This window comes from Pongo abelii, chromosome 6, assembly GCF_028885655.2.
Source record: "Pongo abelii isolate AG06213 chromosome 6, NHGRI_mPonAbe1-v2.0_pri, whole genome shotgun sequence".
Lineage (NCBI taxonomy): Eukaryota > Metazoa > Chordata > Mammalia > Primates > Hominidae > Pongo > Pongo abelii.
Genome location: NC_071991.2, coordinates 80,443,047 through 80,463,221, shown reverse-complemented (window position 1 = coordinate 80,463,221; position 20,175 = coordinate 80,443,047). Strand labels below are relative to the sequence as shown.

Here is a 20,175-nt window from a genome sequence, read left to right as displayed (position 1 = left end):
TTAACTTTATTTCCAGGTCAATCACTTGATATGGTCTCTTACTGGTAACATTAGCAGTGGATTTTGTATGCTTAGGGGCCATGATGAACAAAATAACCTGAGATTAAGTCAAGCACAAGAGAAACTGATGCATTAATGAGACATAGTAATCATGAGGTGTATGCGGCTGCTGCTGGCATAACACTGCATCCTGTTGTACAGTAAACTTTTTTTAATAAGTAGAAAGAGTACACTCTAAAATAACAATCAAAAGTATGGTAAATACATAAACCAATATCATAGTCATTTATTATCATTATCAAATATATACTGTACATAATTATATGTGCTATACTTTTATATGACTGGCAGTGCAGTGGATTTGTAAACACCAATAACACCACAAACATGTTTAATGTACTGCAGTATGATGTTACAACAGCTGTGATGTCACTAAGTTATAGGAATTTTTCAACTCTAATAATCTTATGGGGCCATCATCATACATATGATGCATTGTTGACCAAAACATCATTATGTGGTTCATGATAGTATTTCTTTAAATAAGCTTTCTACCCTTTTATCTATTTTACTCCTTCTTAAACTCCTGAGACTCAAAATTTAACCTTTAATTCTATTCTATGAATCCCATAAGCTTTCTTTATTCCTTTTCATTCTTTTTTCCCTTACATTATATTTTATTATATTTATTATTTTAATAATATATTTATTATATTATATATTATATTAATATATTTATTATATTATATATTATATTAATATATTTATTATATTATATATTATATTAATATGTAATATATAATTAATATATTAATGTATAATATATTAATGTATTTATTGTATATTATATTAATCTATTTATTATATTTCCTCTTATATTTTCAAATTACCTGTCTTCAAGTTCATAAGTTCTTCTGCTTGATCAATTCTGCTGTTGATGTTCTCTGTTCCATTTTTCATTTTGTTTTTGTATCTTTCAATTCCAGGATTTTTGTTTGTTTTTTAAAATCATTTCAGCCTCCCTGTTAAATGTCTTATTCTGGTCACTTATTGTTTTCCTTATTTCACTGAATTGTTTCTCTGTATTTTCTTGAAGTTTGCTAAGCATCCTCAAAACAATTATTTTGAATTCTTTGTCAGGCAGTTCATATATCTCCTTTTCTGTAGGGTCAGTCACTGGCACATTATTTTGACCCTTTGGGAATGTCATGTTTGCCTGATTGTTTTTGATTCTCAAGGTTGTGCATCAGTGTCTGTGCATTTGAAGGATATACGTGCTTATTCCAGTCTCCATAGACTAGCTTTGTCTGGTAAGTCCCTTCCACATTCACCTTACCCAGAGATTCTGGGCAGGCCATCTGGCATGGCTCCAAAGCCCCAGTCCACTGGGGCTGATGTGGTGTTGGGGTATGCATGAAGCCTGAGGCAGCTGCAGCAGGCTGGAAGCCCTTGGCAGCTGAAGCCTGCCTGCCACTGAGAGCTGTCTGGAATCTCCCGCCACTGAGAGCTGTCTGGAATCTGAGGCTGCTGAAGTCTGCATGATAGTGGTGTGAATCAGAGACTGAGTCCACCTTGCAGGTATAAAGCTGGAGGCTACAGGATCCTGCCTGGTGCTGGGGCAGGTCTGTAGGCTCAGTTTGCAAGTACCAGGCTGGCATCTGGGGTCATGGGGGCCTGCCTGGTGCTGGATTTTACTTTAATGAGCCTGGTGTTGGGATCCAAGGAAAAGTCCTGTGCTTGCTTCCCGCTCCTTCTCCCCAGTTGATGGTAACTCTCTTCATACTGTGCCACCTGGCATTGGTGATGTGGGTAATGTAAAACTGTCCCTTTTGCCCTCTTCAATGTGTATTTTCTTATTATTGTGCTACAACCAGGTTCTATGATTGCTCCATTGTTTTCCTTAGCTCTTATGAAGGTATTTTCATGCATGGTTATTCAAATTAATGTTTCTCTGGGAGGACAATTGCTGGAGAGTCATATTCTGCTGTTTTGCTCCACCCCTCTCTTACCTTTTATTCCTATTTACTTTTTGATTGGTGTATTCTATGTCCTCCTTCTCTCTCTATCATAATGATCTGGCATAGTGCTTTGCCCATCATTTGCAGTTGTTTATATGCTGTTGACCAAAGTAGTTCCTTTGCCATTCATCCAGGAAACTGTATCCCACCCACATAAAAATATTGTAGAAGGAAGAAAATAGCACCATTATCACTCTCATTCTGAGGGGCTCATCTTTCAGAAACTCACCTGAAGAAATTTTAGAGTACTAGGAAAATCTATGGCAGCATCTTTAATGTATCTGATGATGGAATATCGTGATGTGAATAGCAGAAATAAAAGTTAATAGATATTATTTTATCCTTGGCCTAAGAATATGAAGATACTCTTTTATTCCTTGGGGTCTTGACCTACTTTGTCATTTGGCCAAATAATTCTTTGTCTCTGAGAATACCTTTCTTAGTCCATTTGTGCTGTTATAACTAAATATCACAGGCTGGGTAATTTATAAATAATATAGATTTATTTCTCACAGTTCTGAAGGTTAGGAAGTCCAAGAACAAGGTACTGGCATTTGGTGTCTTGTGAGGGCCTTATTGCTGCACCCTCACATGGCAAAAGGGGCAAATGCTGTATCCTCACATGCCAGAAGGCAGACGGGCAAAAAGGTCCTAAGCTAGTTTCTTGTAGCCCTTTCATTAGGCAGTAATTAATTCATGAGGGAATAGCCTTCATGATGTAATTACTTTCCAAAAGACCCCCCATCTTTTAATACTACAATGGGGTTTAAATTTCAATATAAATTTTGCAGGAGACACATTCACACCATAGCAACATCTGTTCCTGGTTTTATCTGCTTGCCTTTCAGGAATCATTCCTGCTCTAGAAACTGCCTATTATTGCAATGACCCTTTTTGGTTTCCAGACTTCTGAGTGCCACACTCTGGCTTCTGATTCAAGTTCCTGCCTCTGCCACCTTATCTACCTATACTCCTCTCCTGCCACCAGATCTAACCAATGTACCATCCGCATTATAATATCCAGTTATTAAACACACTGTGATTGCTATTCAGAGACCATTGCTGAATGTTATTTGTGATTCACAGTTTATGGAATCTCAAGAATTTCTTCAATTCCTGAAGTGTATTTTAATTCTGGCTCTTCTGTCTCTTGGTACACATTCTTGCATTCTCATACTAAAACAAAATATTCAACTAATCTCAGAGTAGATCTATCTTGCAGCTTTACCTTCCAATATTTGTAATATGCACAAAAGGTATAATATTCTCTGATATGGGCCTTTATTTGAGGATTAGCTGGTGACATCTATGGAATTCTCACGGCAGCCATCTTACCTAGAACTTTGGCTATCTGAAGCCAGTTCCCCAATGCTGTCATATTCCTTTATAAGTCAAAGAAGTAGTACAGCTCTCTTTTTGAAATTTTTTTTTTTACTTTTCTTAAATATGAAGCACAGAAACATCAAGTTGGCTATACATAATTCATTGTTGTCAGAAATCAGAGCATCCGAATGTGAGATGTATAGTATCTAACTGATTCAGGTGGACTTTAGCGTTGCTCTTGCTAGTGGTGGGAGTCATGCGAAGGTGTTCTGAGAGCTTTCATAACCCCTGGGAAACTTGCAGGTGATGGGGTCTCTCCCCTTGAATCCATCCTTCGTCTGTCAGATTTAGCACCTGCTTGGAGCAAGTGGCATCAATGAAAATCAATATTCATGACAGAAGCCTTTCTCTTTTTCCCTGTTCAATTTCATCTCTGAACATTAAGAAAATTAAGCATAGGAAAACTGGATTGGTCATAGATAGCTCTTATTATTTTGAGATACGTCCCATCAATACCTAATTTATTGAGAGTTTTTAGCATGAAGGTTGTTGAATTTTGTCAAAGGCCTTTTCTGCATCTATTGAGATAATCATGTGGTTTTTGTCTTTGGTTCTGTTTATATGCTGGATTACATTCATTGATTTGCGTATATTGAACCAGCCTTGCATCCCAGGGATGAAGCCCACTTGATCATGGTGGATAAGCTTTTTGATGTGCTGCTGGATTTGGTTTGCTAGTATTTTATTGAGGATTTTTGCATCAATGTTCTTCAAGGATATTGGGTCTAAAATTCTCTTTTTTGGTTATGTCTCTGCCCAGCTTTGGTATCAGGATGACGCTGGCCTCATAAAATGAGTTAGGGAGGATTCCCTCTTTTTCTATTGATTGGAATAGTTTCAGAAGGAATGGTACCAGTTCCTCCTTGTACCTCTGGTAGAATTCGGCTGTGAATCCATCTGGTCCTGGACTCTTTTTGGTTGGTAAGCTATTGATTATTGCCACAATTTCAGAACCTGTTATTGGTATATTCATAGATTCAACTTCTTCCTGGTTTAGTCTTGGGAGGGTATATGTGTCAAGGAATTTATCCATTTCTTCTAGATTTTCTAGTTTATTTGCATAGAGGTGTTTATAGTATTCTCTGATGGTAGTTTGTATTTCTGTGGGATCAGTAGTGATAGCCCCTTTATCATTTTTTATTGTGTCTATTTGATTCTCCTCTCTTTTCTTCTTTATTAGTCTTGCTAGTAGTCTATCAATTTTCTTGATCTTTTCAAAAAACCAGCTTCTGGATTCATTGATTTTTTGAAGGGTTTTTTGTGTCTCCATTTCCTTCAGTTCTGCTCTGATTTTAGTTATTTCTCGCCTTCTGCTAGCTTTTGAATGTGTTTGCTCTTGCTTTTCTAGTTCTTTTAATTGTGATGTTAGGGTGTCAATTTTGGATCTTTCCTCCTTTCTCTTGTGGGCATTTGGTGCTATAAATTTCCCTCTACACACTGCTTTGAATGTGGCCCAGAGATTCTGGTATGTTGTGTCTTTGTTCTCATTGGTTTCAAAGAACATCTTTATTTCTGCCTTCATTTCATTATGTACCCAGTAGTCATTCAGGAGCAGGTTGTTCAGTTTCCATGTAGTTGAGCGGTTTTGAGTGAGTTTCTTAATCCTGAGTTCTAGTTTGATTGCACTGTGGTCTGAGAGACAGTTTGTTATAATCTCTGTTCTTTTACATTTGCTGAGGAGAGCTTTACTTCCAAGTATATGGTCAATTTTGGAATAGGTGTGGTGTAGTGCTGAAAAAATGTATATTCTGTTGATTTGGGGTGGAGAGTTCTGTAGATGTCTATTAGGTCCACTTGGTGTGACGTGAAGGACCTCTTCAAGGAGAACTACAAACCACTGCTCAATGAAATAAAAGAGGATACAAACAAATGGAAGAACATTCCATGCTCATGGGTAGGAAGAATCAATATCATGAAAATGGTCACACTGCCCAAGGTAATTTATAGATTCAGTGCCATCCCCATCAAGCTACCAATGACTTTCTTCACAGAATTGGAAAAAATTTCTTTAAAGCTCATATGGAACCAAAAAAGAGCCCGAATTGCCAAGTCAATCCTAAGCCAAAAGAACAAAGCTGGAGGCATCACGCTACCTGACTTCAAACTATACTACAAGGCTACAGTAACCAAAACAGCATGGTACTGGTACCAAAACAGCATGGTACTGGTACCAAAACAGAGATATAGATCAATGGAACAGAACAGAGCCCTCAGAAATAACGCCGCATATCTACAACTATCTGATCTTTGACAAACCTGAGAAAAACAAGCAATGGGGAAAGGATTCCCTATTTAATAAATGGTTCTGGGAAAACTGGCTAGCCATATGTAGAAAGCTGAAACTGGATCCCTTCCTTACACCTTATGCAAAAATCAATTCAAGATGGATTAAAGACTTAAATGTTAGACCTAAAACCATAAAAACCCTAGAAGAAAACCTAGGCATTACCATTCAGGACATAGGCATGGGCAAGGACTTCATGTCTAAAACACCAAAAGCAATGGCAACAAAAGCCAAAATTGACAAATGGGATCTAATTAAACTAAAGAGCTTCTGCACAGCAAAAGAAACTACCATCAGAGTGAACAGGCAACCTACAAAATGGGAGAAAATTTTCACAACCTACTCATCTGACAAAGGGCTAATATCCAGAATCTACAATGAACTCAAACAAATTTACAAGAAAAAAACAAACAACCCCATCAAAAAGTGGGCAAAGGACATGAACAGACACTTCTCAAAAGAAGACATTTATGCAGCCAAAAAACACATGAAAAAATGCTCACCATCACTGGCCATCAGAGAAATGCAAATCAAAACCACAATGAGATACCATCTCATACCAGTTAGAATGGCAATCATTAAAAGGTCAGGAAACAACAGGTGCTGGAGAGGATGCGGAGAAATAGGAACACTTTTACATTGTTGGTGGGACTGTAAACTAGTTCAACCATTGTGGAAGTCAGTGTGGCGATTCCTCAGGGATCTAGAGCTAGAAATACCATTTGACCCAGCCATCCCATTACTGGGTATATACCCAAAGGACTATAAATCATGCTGCTATAAAGACACATGCACACGTATGTTTATTGCGGCACTATTCACAATAGCAAAGACTTGGAAGCAACCCAAATGTCCAACAATGATAGAGTGGATTAAGAAAATGTGGTACATATACACCATGGAATACTATGCAGCCATAAAAAATGATGAGTTCATGTCCTTTGTAGGGACATGGATGAAATTGGAAATCATCATTCTCAGTAAACTATTGCAAGGACAAAAAACCAAACACCACATGTTCTCACTCATAGGTGGGAATTGAACAATGAGAACACATGGACACAGTAAGGGGAACTTCACACTCTGGGGACTGTTGTGGGATGGGGGGAGGGGGGAGGGATAGCATTAGGAGATATACCTAATGCTAAATGACGAGTTAATGGGTGCAGCACACCAGCATGGCACATGTATACATATGTAACTAACCTGCACATTGTGCACATGTACCCTAAAACTTAAAGTATAATAAGAATAAAATAAAATAAAAAAAAGAAAACTGGATATCCACTGGCAAAAGAGTGAAGTTGGACCCCTACCTCACATTATATACAAAAATTAACTCAAAATAGAACACAGACATAAATGTGAGAGCGAAAACTATAAAACTCTTAGGAGAAAACATAGGTTTAAGTCTTTGTGTCGTTAGGTTAGGCAAAGATTTTTTAAGATATGTTACCAAAAGCACAAGCAACCAAAGAAAAAATAGATATATTGGATTTTATTAAAATTGAAAATATTTGCACTTCAAAATACACCATAAAGAAAGTAAAAAGGCTGCCCACAGAATGGATGAAAATATTTGCAAGTCATGTATTTGATAAAGTTCTAATATCCACAATTATAAACATTTCTTACAATTCAACCATTAAAAAAAAACAAATAACCCAATTTTAAAATGGACAAAAATTCAAATAGGCATGTTCTCCAAAGAAGATATACAAATGGTCAGTAAGCACATGAAAAAGATACTCAACATAATTAGCTGTCAGAGAAATATGAATCAAAACCAAAGTGAGATATCACTTCATATTCACTGGGATGCTATAATCAAATAAACAGATAATAAAAGTTGAGGAGGATGTAAAGCAATTAGAATGCTAATACACTGCTACTGGGAATGTAAAATGGTACAGACACTTTGGAAAATAATTTGACAGGTCCTCAAAAAGTTAAATATATAATCACCTGCCATGCGACCCAGCAGCTCCACTCCTAGATACGTATTCAAGATAATTGAAACTATCTGTCTACACAAAAATGTGTACAGTCATCTCTCCATATCCTCGGGGGATTGGTTCTAGGAATTCCCCCATTCCCAGTTACTAAAACCTGAGTATGCTCAAGTTCTTTACAGAAACTGGTGTAATATTTGCATATAATCTATGTACATCCTCCTGTATAAATTAAAACATCTCTGTATTACTTATAATACCTAATACAATGTAAATGTTACATAAATTGTTGTTATACTGTATTTTTAAAAATTTTTATTTTTAAAAATTGTGATATTGTTTATCTTTGAACATTTTTGATCAGCAGTTGGTTGAATATGCAGATGTGGAACTTGTGGATTCAGAGGGTCAACTGTATACAATTGTTTGTAGCGGCATTATTCATAATAACCCAAAGTGGAAACAAACAAAAAGTCTAACAACTGATGAATGGATTAAAAGTAATGTATAACCATACAATGAAATCTTATCCATCAATAAAAAAGAATGACATAATGATACATGCTACAACAGTGTTGAATCTTGAAAATATTAAACTAAGTAAAAATAGTGAGACAAAAAGGCTACACCTTTTATTATTCCATTTATTTGAAAGTATGTAGAAAACATATTATTAGTGGTTGTCAAGGGCTAGGCGAGGCGGGAATGGGGAGTGACTGCCAGTAGGCACAGGATTTTTTAGAGGGTAATGAAAAGGTTGTGTAATTAGATAGTGGTGATGGTTGCACAATTTTGTGAATATACTAATAACCATTAAATTATACAGTTTAAATAAGGAAATTTCATACTGTGTGAACTTTATTTTAATTAAAAAATTAAGGCAGCCTTGATCTTGTCTCTGGTCAACCACCTCTGCTGCTTCTCCGTGCCTTTCATAACCAGCTCCCCATCCAGTCCTTGACATGTCAAAATTGTTTTTCCATTTAAATTTTTGGCCTTTATTTTTCAAGGTAACTAGAAAGTTTCTTTGAAATCTAGTGAGTTTTCTTTAGGCCTTCATCACATGTAGTCACAAAACAGTGCCTCTCCTCTTATTTCAGGATGTAGATGCAATGATTCCAGAAGCTAACAATCCATTGTTTATGGTTCTGAAAGGAATGGAGCTCTTTTCAAAATGTGGAGAAAGCCAGGGCATTCCAGCTTAGTAGATAACTCTATGCTTTGCAAGAATTTATTCTTCATAGTACTAAAAATAGTACTTAAAGTTTTCATAACATCCTGAAATATCATTCAGGTTTTTCTCAAAATTTCCTTCATCTTTGAAATGAGAGAAGAGCCACATAGAGTATATTTTTTAGAATTCCATTGGTAATGTACATGTTTCTCATGCTTTTATTTGGGAGTAAGTTTGTATAATCCTAACTTTCTTCAGCTTTAGTAGCTGTCATAGATCATGCTTACGTCACACTTGGAGCTTCATCTTTTTTTGGATAATACAACTTTATAAGTAGCTAGCAAAGCTATGCTAACCTTATTGTGAGTGGATAGACAAAGTGTCAATTGAACCAGAAATGGAAAGGGGAATGGGGACAGTGGTTCATACAATGGAGTAGTTTTCTTCTTGTGATTCATAATGTCCAATCAAGGACAAATGGGCAGAACCTGGGTGGATTGGACTACGCTAGTGTTAAATTGGAAATCTTTGCACCTTGAGCAGTGGCAAATAACCTTCTCAAACTTCAAGTAGCTTTATTTTTTATTCTTTATTAAGACCTGATTTTTCTTTTCAGAAGAAACATTTCAACTTTCGTGCAATATGGCTTTGCTCAGCCAGCTTTCTCAGCCAAGTTGACAGGACAAGGTGAAAAGAAACTCTTAGGGGAAAGTCTAACCCTAGTTCTGGGGAGATGTTGGCTCCATGTCACTTCAGGACAAGACCAAGTCAGCTTGTCAAGGATCTGTGGTTCCACTGCCCAGTCTGGTATCATCTGTCTGACATTTTAGTTTTTTATCTAGCAAAGATTCTTGAGCCAGTTTCTTAATATTTTGTATACTGCAATCTACTTTCTGTAGCCCTCTTCTTCTCACCTTTTCCCTCATCTTTTTACCTGGCTTGTCTCATAGAATTTCATAATGAAGTTCAAAGACGTCTGCCCATTCAGTGGCACTAAAGCCTCTAGAATAGCCTGGGATCTGATGGCAGGGTGGGGAAGCTCAAACAGGTCTGCCTAAACAATGAAGTTTTCGTCTCTCCACTCTATCTAGTGTTTTTAAGCCAGTGATACTCAACCTTTAGCAGGCATCAGAATCACCAGAGTAAGGGGTTGTGGGGAAAGGGGGAAGTTGGACAAGCTTCCTAAAACAGATTGCCAGACCCCAACCCTGAAATTTCTGACTCAGTGGGTTGGGGTGGGGACTGTGAATTTGCCTTCTTAACTGTCTCCCAAGTGGCACTGCTGCTGGTGGGGTCAGGGAATCTCTGCTCTAGGATTTCTCGAATTTTGGTTTACTCTTGGCACAATTAATCCAAATATATGAGGCTTTATTGTACTGCATAGGTGATATTGAATGTTTGTTTTCCCACAGTTACTTAAAGCATTATAGTTCAGTAATTTTAAAGTTTCAATAAACCCTTTTATTTTACCAAGGTGAAAATACACCACATGATTTTAAAATGATGCCATGTCAGCCAGGACATACATAATTTGAGTCTCAACTTATATTTCTACATTGTTTCTACCTTTTCTCCTTCTCTTCCCTTTTTTCCTCTCTACCTTCCTGCCTCAAAGATTTATTTAGTGCCTGCTCTGTACCTGACGCTAAACTAAGGCCCAGGGTACAGCATAAATTAGTAATGGATAAATAAGTGTCTTTGCAGTCTAGTCATAGGTGACAGACATGAAAAAGAAGTGAATACAGTCATGTGTCACATAATGATGTTTTGGTCAATGACGCACTGTGTATTATGGTGGTCCTATATGATTATAATACTGTATACTTACTGTACCTTTTCTATTTTTAGATACACAAATACTCAACCATTGTGCTATAACTGCCTATGGTATTTAGTACAGTAATATGCTGTACAGGGTTGTAGCCTAGGAGCAATAGGCTATCCCATCTAGCCTAGATATATAGTAGGCCATACCATCTAGGTTTGCGTAAGTGCAGCCTGTGATACTTGCACAATGACAAAATTGCCTAACATGCAATTCTCAGAAAGTATCCCCATCATGAAGCCACACGTGACTGTACAGTGACATGTCAAGGGCTATGGCAGCAGTATCTGGGTGTACAGTGAACAGGGCATGAGCTATGCAGGAGGGGTGGTGGGATGGCAGGAAAGGTAGCACAGAGTTGGAACTGAGGAGCCAGCATGGAGTCTGCAGCCTAACTAGAAGGCATGGGAACTGCAATGGTATGAATACCACAGTGTTGTCTTGCTCTTCCTCCTTTGCTTAGTTTAACTTAGAGAAATCCCTAAGCAAAAGGTCTTTGCTATGAAAGGACGACACCTTCTGGTCATCCTTTCTGGACTGGCTAGGGCTGGGAGTGATTGTATGGTACTTAACTCAGAAACATAATCCTTTCATTATGTCCTAACAATCTAAACCAGGCTACTTCTCAAGAATTCTTTCTCATGCTTATAAAATGATCACACGTGCTTGGACCACTATATTAGGTTTTAAGAAGTGTGCCTCAATGAGTGGATGGTCATAAGGCATTAGAGAACACGCAGGAAAACAAGGTTTTTAAGTACAGTTTCAAAGTTTTTAAGTACATGGCCCTGGGACTTACTCTTGCATAGAGCCAAAGCCCAACTCTGTCACTACCTTTGTGATTTTGGAAAATTTCTTAACATCACTTGAGCCTCAGTTTTCTCATCTGTAAAATTGGAATATGATATAAAATTTTAATGAGGATAAAATAAGATGATGTATGAAAAGCGTTTGGCATATTTTAAGTCCCTGGTTACTAAAACAGCAGCAAAATAGGCACAAAGAATAAAAGCATTTGATATAAATGCAGCTTCATCCATCCAGAGATCATATGGAAAGATACAATAATCTACCAGTACCCTCTAAGAAGTGTTATAAGGAATTGCTTTAAAATTATAAATTATTTGAGACAGATTCACCCTCAAGCCAGAAGAACCACAAGCTTATCAGTGTGTCAGATGATCAGTACATTGGGAAAATCTAATGATGACAACTCAGCTTTTATTTTGATGTCTTAGGTACAAGTCAGACCCTGAACTCACAAACGTAGCATCAGTGAAAAACTGGTTGAAACTTTTCAATGGTTGTTGAGAAAAGAAAAGGTTTTGTTTTAGTGGGATAAACACACTTACTCCACCTACGTTTTGAAAACAGACGTTTCAAAGGAAAAGAAGTTAAGGAAAAGCAAATGAACTCTCCCAAGCGGCCACATCCTATCCTTGTGCCCATATAAAGAAATTAGGAGTATGATTCTCATTTTATTGTCAGAGATCATCTTCAACTCTACTATCTTAAAGAATCTTTAATTTAGGACACTTCTAAATCTGCTTTCTCTGATTTTCTTTCACAAATATAAACATTATTATAATCGTCAGAACAGATAAAGTAGAGCTGCTTGAGCCAAGAGCCACTTGATATATACCAGGCACTAAACTAAGTGCTATATAGCATTAGCTTCATTCAGTCCTCACAATCAATGACAGGTACCCATTTTACAGATAAGAAACATGAGGCTTAGAGAAGTTTGTCATTTGTCCAAAGCTTTCCCCTACCATTCAGCTGTATGTTCAAAGCAGAACTATGAACCCAGTTTCAGAATGAGTGCATGACATCACCATTGTGCTGTATGGTCTCACCTGCTGGTTTCAGTCCGCCATGGTGGAGTATCAAATTACACATCAGCCTCCTGTTGCCCAGCACCTGTTGCTGGTCCCAAACGAGATAGGGCTGCAGCTTATGTCATGTTAGCAGGATGCCCTGGAATCCCTGCCTGTAGATGTAGCTACCACTTAACCAGAGCTGGAGCTCCCTGGGTCTCATGCAGGTGCCCAGGGCAGTTGAGGGTTTAGGGTGATCTCTGTGTGCTCGGGTGGCCTCAATTTGAAGTGGATTATTTTCCACTTCCTTGTTTATAATAAAGACTGATCTACTGGGGCCTCAGAAAGACGCTCTGGGCTACTAAGCAGCGGAGAGGCTTTGCCTCAAGCAGTCCTGCGATGTCTTTTCATGTTTTCTTCTTTGGGTGCTTCAAGAAAGACCCATTTCAGGCAGGAAAACATTCTTTTCTGACCCAAGGAGGTTTTAAAATAATAGCTTGAATGTCTTACTTTGAAACTTTGAGGATTTTCCCTCATTTGGTGATTTTGTTTCTGATATATGGTATGTGCTTTCCCCATTTCTGTGTAAGAAGGGAGCAAGGTTTGTCACTTGTGCAAAGCTTAGCCTGGGCCCAGCCTGGACTCTCTTGCATTGTGTGGCCCAGAGCTCCCAGTGAAACAGGCCCGTGTGGTCCAGGCCTGCGTGGAGCCTGGGCTCCAGTCATGGTCACTTAGATCACAGAGACAGCCAGCGAGGCTTGTCCTCTAACCAGCGTTTGTTTGTTTGTTTATTTGCTGGTACCTACTTTGAGCACATCTTAGATCTCATCTCAATTGTGTTAGTAACTCATAGACAAGAAGAATTTTTGTTTTCCTACAGTGTTTGGGAAATTGTGTGTGAAAATTCCTAACTGTGCCCTGCATTTTCTCACTTTATTCCTATTAATAATAATTTAAAGAAAAAGAAATAAGGCTGTGCCAGCCGCTAGTAACAATTAAGGACAATAATATGCATAGAGTATACTTCTGTTGCTCCTAGAGAGCTAGGGAATATAAGATTTTGGCTAAATGGGCAGTATACCTTTTTTTTTTCTTTTTCTCTCACAGAGATGCATGCACTCCATGCCTGGAAATTTTTAGAAATATAGTAGAATATGTCTAATACTAATAATATAATAACTATATACTAAAAACAATGTTCCAGAAGCTGTTTTAAAATATATATGTTTGTAAATTATGTACATATGACTACATAATATATATGTGGCATATGCATTATGTGTATGTGGTACATAGACATTACCCATAACAATTAGAAAGTACCTCTGTCTCCATTTTACAGATAAGGAAGCTGAGGCACAGAGAGATTAGTGACTTGTTCAAGATGAGACACACGCTGGTAAATGGTGGGGCTAGGGGTTATGTATTTAACCACCAGGTGATACTATTATACCTCCATGACTTGATGCTTCCTGGGTGTCTTAGGAGGCACTTTCAATTTTTGCAGTAACTCAAGAACTCACCAGTAAGAACCTTAGTTAGGAGTTTGAGTTGGTAGAAAAACAACGGACCAAGACTCATAACCTTTCTTCTACAATTTACGAGTTGTATATACTTGGGCACATCTCTTAACGGAATCTCACTATCCTCACCTGTAAAATGGAGATTATAACATCTATCCACATACTTCATAGAGGTGTCATAAAGGCACGTAACATAATGAATCTAAAGACCCCTGAAAACCCTTCAAGTGCTACATAAATATTCAGAAATGGTTTCTCACATGGTCACGGTTAGGTCTGGAATGCTGTGCTAAGGCTTTATCACTCTGAGCCCAGTGCCCCCTTTCACTCCTCTGTGCTATATCAATGTGTCTTTCAAGCAAATTCACATGCTGATCTGTGTTAGTTCCTATTCTGCAGAAATGAGAACTGTTAAACTCATTCTTTAAATATAATCCCCTCACTGCTATGATAGAGAATGTGTTACACCACTAAGGAACCCACCTCTCTTTTTTTTTTTCAAATTTAGGAAGCATTACTTTCCTTTTCTCCTTCTTTCCTAAGAGACTAGAATCCTGTATTGCAAATGAAAGTTCCTCAATAAATTTTAACCGAGTAGAATCTGGGATGCTCAGAATGGAAGAGGTCTCATGTAAGCTGGACCAAGACTTTACGGATAGGAAAGCTGAGGGTCTTATCTGACATCACCCAGCCTATTAGGGCCAACATGGGCCAAGAGCCCATGTGTCCTGACTTCCAGCCCAGAGCCAGTTCTGCTTCATGATCCTGCCCCTTGCACTCAGAAGCTGAGGGTATTTGTGGTTTGTTTGTTTTAGTGCTTTCTTTTATTACTGATAGCTCTTCTGCAAGAAATGCCTCCCCTCTCTAAGCATTTATTCTTTGTTACTTACAGAAGAAGACTGCATAAACTGGGCGTGTCAAAGGTCACCCAAGTGGATTTCCTGCCAAGGGAAGTAGTGTCCTACTCAAAGGAGACCCAGACTCCTCTTGCCACGCATCAGTCTGAAGGTAAACTATGTCTTTGGCTTACTCTCCATATTATCTCTGGAGAAATCACTGGGAAGTAACATCTTTCTTGTTGATTTCCTCTTAAAATAAGAGCTCTTCAAGGGATCATGGGATACAAACCTAATGACACTGAAAGCCAAAGCCTCCTCTGAGTTTGAAAGCTATGGAGAGGGAACTCAGTGATACCCTTCCAAGTGACCTGGCAAACTTTAAATTAGATAAACTAAAGAGGTTTATCTCACTACATCGAAACCATGTGAGGAGAACAAAAATCATCAAAGAACAATGTAATAGAAACAGTGCTGAATTTTATCAATAAGAATACATTAAGCATACATTAAGAATCTTAAGCATACATTAAGAATCTTAAGCATACATTAAGATTCATCATTTACATGGCTTAGCAAACTGTAGCCCACCACCTGTTCTTAGAAATAAGATGTTGTTAGAATACAGCCACATCCAACCATTGACATCTGTGGTTACTTTCTTGCTGCAGTGGCAGGGTTGAGTAGTTGTGAAAGATACCTTATGGCTCACAAAGCCTAAAATCTTTATTATAACCTGGCCCTTTACAGAAAACCTTTGCTGACCACTGATTTGGTTTGCCAATTGAGGTGACAACACACGAGAGTTTCTGACCACAACTTAAAAGCATTTTCCTGTGCAAACTCCACATAGGTGAATGGAAATTGAACTCCATACCTTCTTTGTGTATGCCAGAAAAATATCAAGTGAAAAAGTCACATACGGATATCAGAGAATCATAAAAATACACTCATGAGAGAAGTCGAAGTTGATAAACACTTCCTAGAATTCAAAACTTTATCAAAGCAAGATTATGCAAAAGCAGAAGAGGGAGATGTATTTTGAAAACAGGATAAGTGAAAGTTTCATTGTTAGAGGCTAACATTGTTATAGCAAAGCAAATACTCTTTTTACTGTATGTTATTTTATTCTTCGGTGTAGTGAAGAGGATGTTGGAATTCTGGGTTCCTTGTTGTTATGTAGTAAGTATGGACAAAAGCCATGAAATGCAAAAATGATTAGCATTTCCCCCTTAGTGATTTACAGGAAATATAAAAATCAGTGCATTTTTGTTTGTGCAAGCTACAGGTTTTCAGTTTTGGTTCTAAATAAATAACGCCAAAAGCAAAGTGAATCAGATTCCTTGAAGTCCGGGGTGCTGTCAGGCATTCTGAAAATCTTTCCTATACAAGCTGCTGTGGGGACAATTCATTAGTAGCAGGGCCTCCATTTTTCAAGCCCCAGTGAAATGAATTTTAGAAGCAAACAAGTAGCACCCTCTGGTGGTGAGCTTTTAAACCAACCAACCCAACAAATGAGAACTGTATATTAACGTGGCTGAAAATACAGTTAGCGAGGGGGAAAGAAAGAAAAGAAAAAGAAAATACAAAATTAGAAAATCCTGTGAGAGTTCACCTAGTCTATCCTTGGGCCTCCAGACAAGAACAGGAAGATCGTTAAAAAACATCCTCATCACCCAACCAAAACATTTGTTTGACTTAATTTGCTGCCAGAGGTATTTGCAGAGCTGTAGCTGGAGGCATGTTTATTTAGCCCAAAACTTGACCCATAGCATAAAGTTATACAACTGAAATAGGAGAAGGAGTGAGTTATTTTTTAAAATGTGTACTTAAGATATTGGAAGTGGTAAAGAAATATTTACAAGGGAAGATAAATTAAGGATGAAAAGGCATCAGCTCTAAAGTTTTAAACTGGAACACATCAAAAGGAAAAGGCTGTACATTCCATTTTATTACTGCAAGGAGAGCTTGGGAGCCCTCATTATGATGTGGTCCAAGCAGCAGGAAAGGGGGAATTTATTTCTCAGCTATTGGCAGAAGTTCTTTCTGTTTTGTTCACAAGATCCATCAAGCTTTTTTGTGGTGAAGGGCATTTAGATGGTTCAGATTCCACAATACAGAACCCAAAGCTAGCTACCATAGTTCTTGACATTTAAGCAATCCTGGATGGATTTGGACAGAAAAACCTTTCAATTTGGGTTCAGCAAACTGACCCTCACCACAGGCGATGATGCCTTGACCCTTGGCTGCCGGCAGTCACCCGGCTGTCCGGCCGTCGAGGGTGCTGGTGCTCACTTTCACCTGCTGTGGGGAGGTGGTTGGCAGGAGAGCTGCGTGGAGCAGTGGACAGTTGGCACTGAGGTTCTACCATGCGGCAGATGTGGGTTGGCTCCACTGTGGGGTTTGAGCCGTGGCAATGTTTTCATGAAAACTGCGCCTTTCAGCGGCAGGAAACAACTACTGAATTTTATGACACAATGAGGCTCTTTGGTGGCTAACATTTGAAGCTGTGGCATATATAACATCCACTTTGGCTTGCTGTTGCCCATAATGTAGGAAGGCATGCTGATTATTTTTTGTCATTGTTTGATTGTGGACAGTTTAATGATATTCAAACTAATGATCTCAGAGCATTGATTTGTTCTGCCTCTAATGGATTCTAGTGCATTCAAGTTCTTACACATTCCCATTTTACTTTTGAAAATGAAGGGGAAGGTACTTTGGATTTGCCTAAGCTTAAGCATCCTTTCTGTACTGTGCACTGTAATGAACATTCTCATCATAGTAGGTATTAATTTTTGATCATAATGATCTGTTATGAGAAACACTCCAGACAGTGATATAAATAAGCAACATTTAAGTATAAAGTCTCCATGAATACTGTTCTTTCAACAAGGTTAGACCTTCCTTCTCTGCAGGGAAAGAAGGCCAAGAATGGGCAACACTGACTTGGAGAAGGATACCTTTGCCCCAATATATTTTAAACACATAATTTTATTCCCAAGTAGCAAGAAAGGAAAAAGAAATTATGGTCCCCTCCAAGGCTGCCTCTCTGTTGCCTGTTATGAACCCATTTCTGTACCAACCATGAGGTCCTGGGCTTAGGGAGCCAGTCTTTTGCATCTTTATTATAGTGAGTAAGTGCGTGGCTTATCCTGAGTACCCAAGAAATACTGCTGAACGACAAAGATAATGACAGACGTCTCTAGAAACACCAAGTTCACTATGGTTCCCCTGGGGGAATGAGAATTTCTTCATCTGCTGGAAAGATGCAAGCCGCACTGGAGGAAGGAGGAGGAAATTTCTACAACCTGGTACATACTGCATAGTTTGTTTTGATAGTCACCTGGTATCTTGTGGTCAAGCTTTAATCTCTACTCAGGCCCAGTAGCAAACCAAGACATCTCTCTCAAAGGGAGAGTAATGCAATAAAGAGGCCACATTATTATTCTAAAATCTAAGCACCTCTTCTGAGACTCACCTCTTAGGGACATTTGTTTGATTTGCCATAGACACTTGGGGCACCGTTGGGTCAGCTGGACCATAATTTCCAAGTATTATAGCCATTTGAAAGTAAAAACTTTCAAAGCACTGGGTAAATGGATTGAATAAGTAGGTGCAAACATTGAACATGTTGCCTGCAAAACCCAGAATGACCCACTAAGCATTTCGACTTTTAATATTAGAGAATTAAGGTATTCACATATACTTTGGCGTTTACCAGATGACTAGACCAATAGAGACTTTCTTAAGGTAGCAAGTCCTTATGTTTTCAAAGATTTTTCCTCCATCCTCTGGCCTACATAATGTCTTAACTAGGTCTTAAAGGTACCAGCTACAGCTTCCTCTCCAGGTCCTGCTGACATGATGCTCCATGTTGAAGGTGAGATTGACAAGGGCTACAGATAGAGAACTGGCTCAGCCCTGGTGTAGGATGATGAAGATGCAAAGAGAAAGGCGGTAGGTCTTTGGCTGTCAAGCAAGGCTTAGTGTAGAATATGGTTTGGAGGTACTCCCAGGCCTCTGTATTCTTACCTACATTCAATTTCCCATTGTTTCCTGATCATTGCTGTCACTTTCACATAAGTCATCTGGTGACACTAGCAATTCCACAGACCTTATTCAGAAACCCACAGAATTTAAACTTTGCATTTGACTTTGACATTTTTGTAGATACTTTTCACAAGCAGAGAAAGTCCATGAGTCTATGCCTAGATCTAAAATATAGAGACTTCAACCTGCCATCTATTTCTTACAGCTGTCCAGTCCCATTAGAAGTATCCACCTCACCCTAGTGTCTTTAAATTCTTCATGCCATTCACACTATTCAATAGCAGTGAAAATTTGATCCCCTAAATCCTTCTTTTCAATGGACACTTCATTAAAGATCACCATCGAAGAAAAATTATGTAGCTATTTGTTATAGCTGACAGATTCCCATTCCTGAACTCTTACTGAATTTTCATTTTCTTTAGCATCAGCTATGGCAGATAACCAACATCAGCTTCCCACGTGACTATCTCCTGATGGTAGTTTCTGTACCAGACTGAGTTTGTGGTTGCTGACAATAGAAACTAACTCTAAATTTAAACAGAAAAAAGGTTTGTTGAGAGGATATGAGATACTTGATAGAATTGACAAAAAAAAAAGCAAAAAAAAAAAAAGCCAGAGCATTAGGTTTGGAATAAAAAGTAAATTAGGTAGCTATTATGGACTGGATTGTGTATCCCCACAATTCATATATTGAAGGCTTAACCCCTAATATGACTGTATTTGGAAATAGGGCTTTTAGGAGGTAATTAAGGTTAAATGAAGTCATAAGGGTAGGATCTCTAATTGGTGGCCTTATTAGAAAAGGAAGAGAGAGAGAGAGATCTTTCTCTCTGTGTGTGCGTTCACTGAGGAAAGGCCATGTGAGGACACAGCAAGAAGGCAGCTGTCTGCGAGCCAGAAAGAGAGCTTTCACCAGAAAATGAACTGGCTGGCACCTTGATCTTGGACTTCCCAGCTTCCAGAACTGTGAGAAAATAAATTGTCCTTGTTTAAGCCACCCAGTTTATGCTATTTTTCATGGCAGCCTGAGCAGACTAAGACAGCAGCTAACACAGCAAGATCATACCAGTGAACCTTCCTGGTTAGAAGACCTAAGCCTCCTGACTTCTTGTCACTGGATACTCTCTGTTAGGCTCATGATTTAAACTCTGTAGTCACTGCTGGCTTGGAAACCTCTAACTCTCTCTGCCTCTTGACAGTGTTCCCTCAAGGGAGTCCATTAGCCAGGACTAGGTTACGTGCCCCTGCGTTAGCTGTGAGGGACAAGGCAGAGAAATAACTGCCCCAGTTCAGCTTCCCATAATGTTTGG

General features: G+C 38.5%; 1 protein-coding gene across 2 annotated transcripts in view; it reads left to right on the top strand.

The window, feature by feature from the left end:
- Nucleotides 1-20,175, top strand: part of DYNC1I1 (dynein cytoplasmic 1 intermediate chain 1) — a 317,152-nt gene that overhangs the window by 79,699 nt on the left and 217,278 nt on the right. For both annotated transcript variants that reach the window (XM_024249962.3, XM_009242996.4), the window contains one exon: nucleotides 14,869-14,984. In XM_024249962.3, the coding sequence (XP_024105730.1) occupies nucleotides 14,869-14,984 (116 nt within the window). The remainder of the gene's footprint in view (nucleotides 1-14,868; nucleotides 14,985-20,175) is intronic.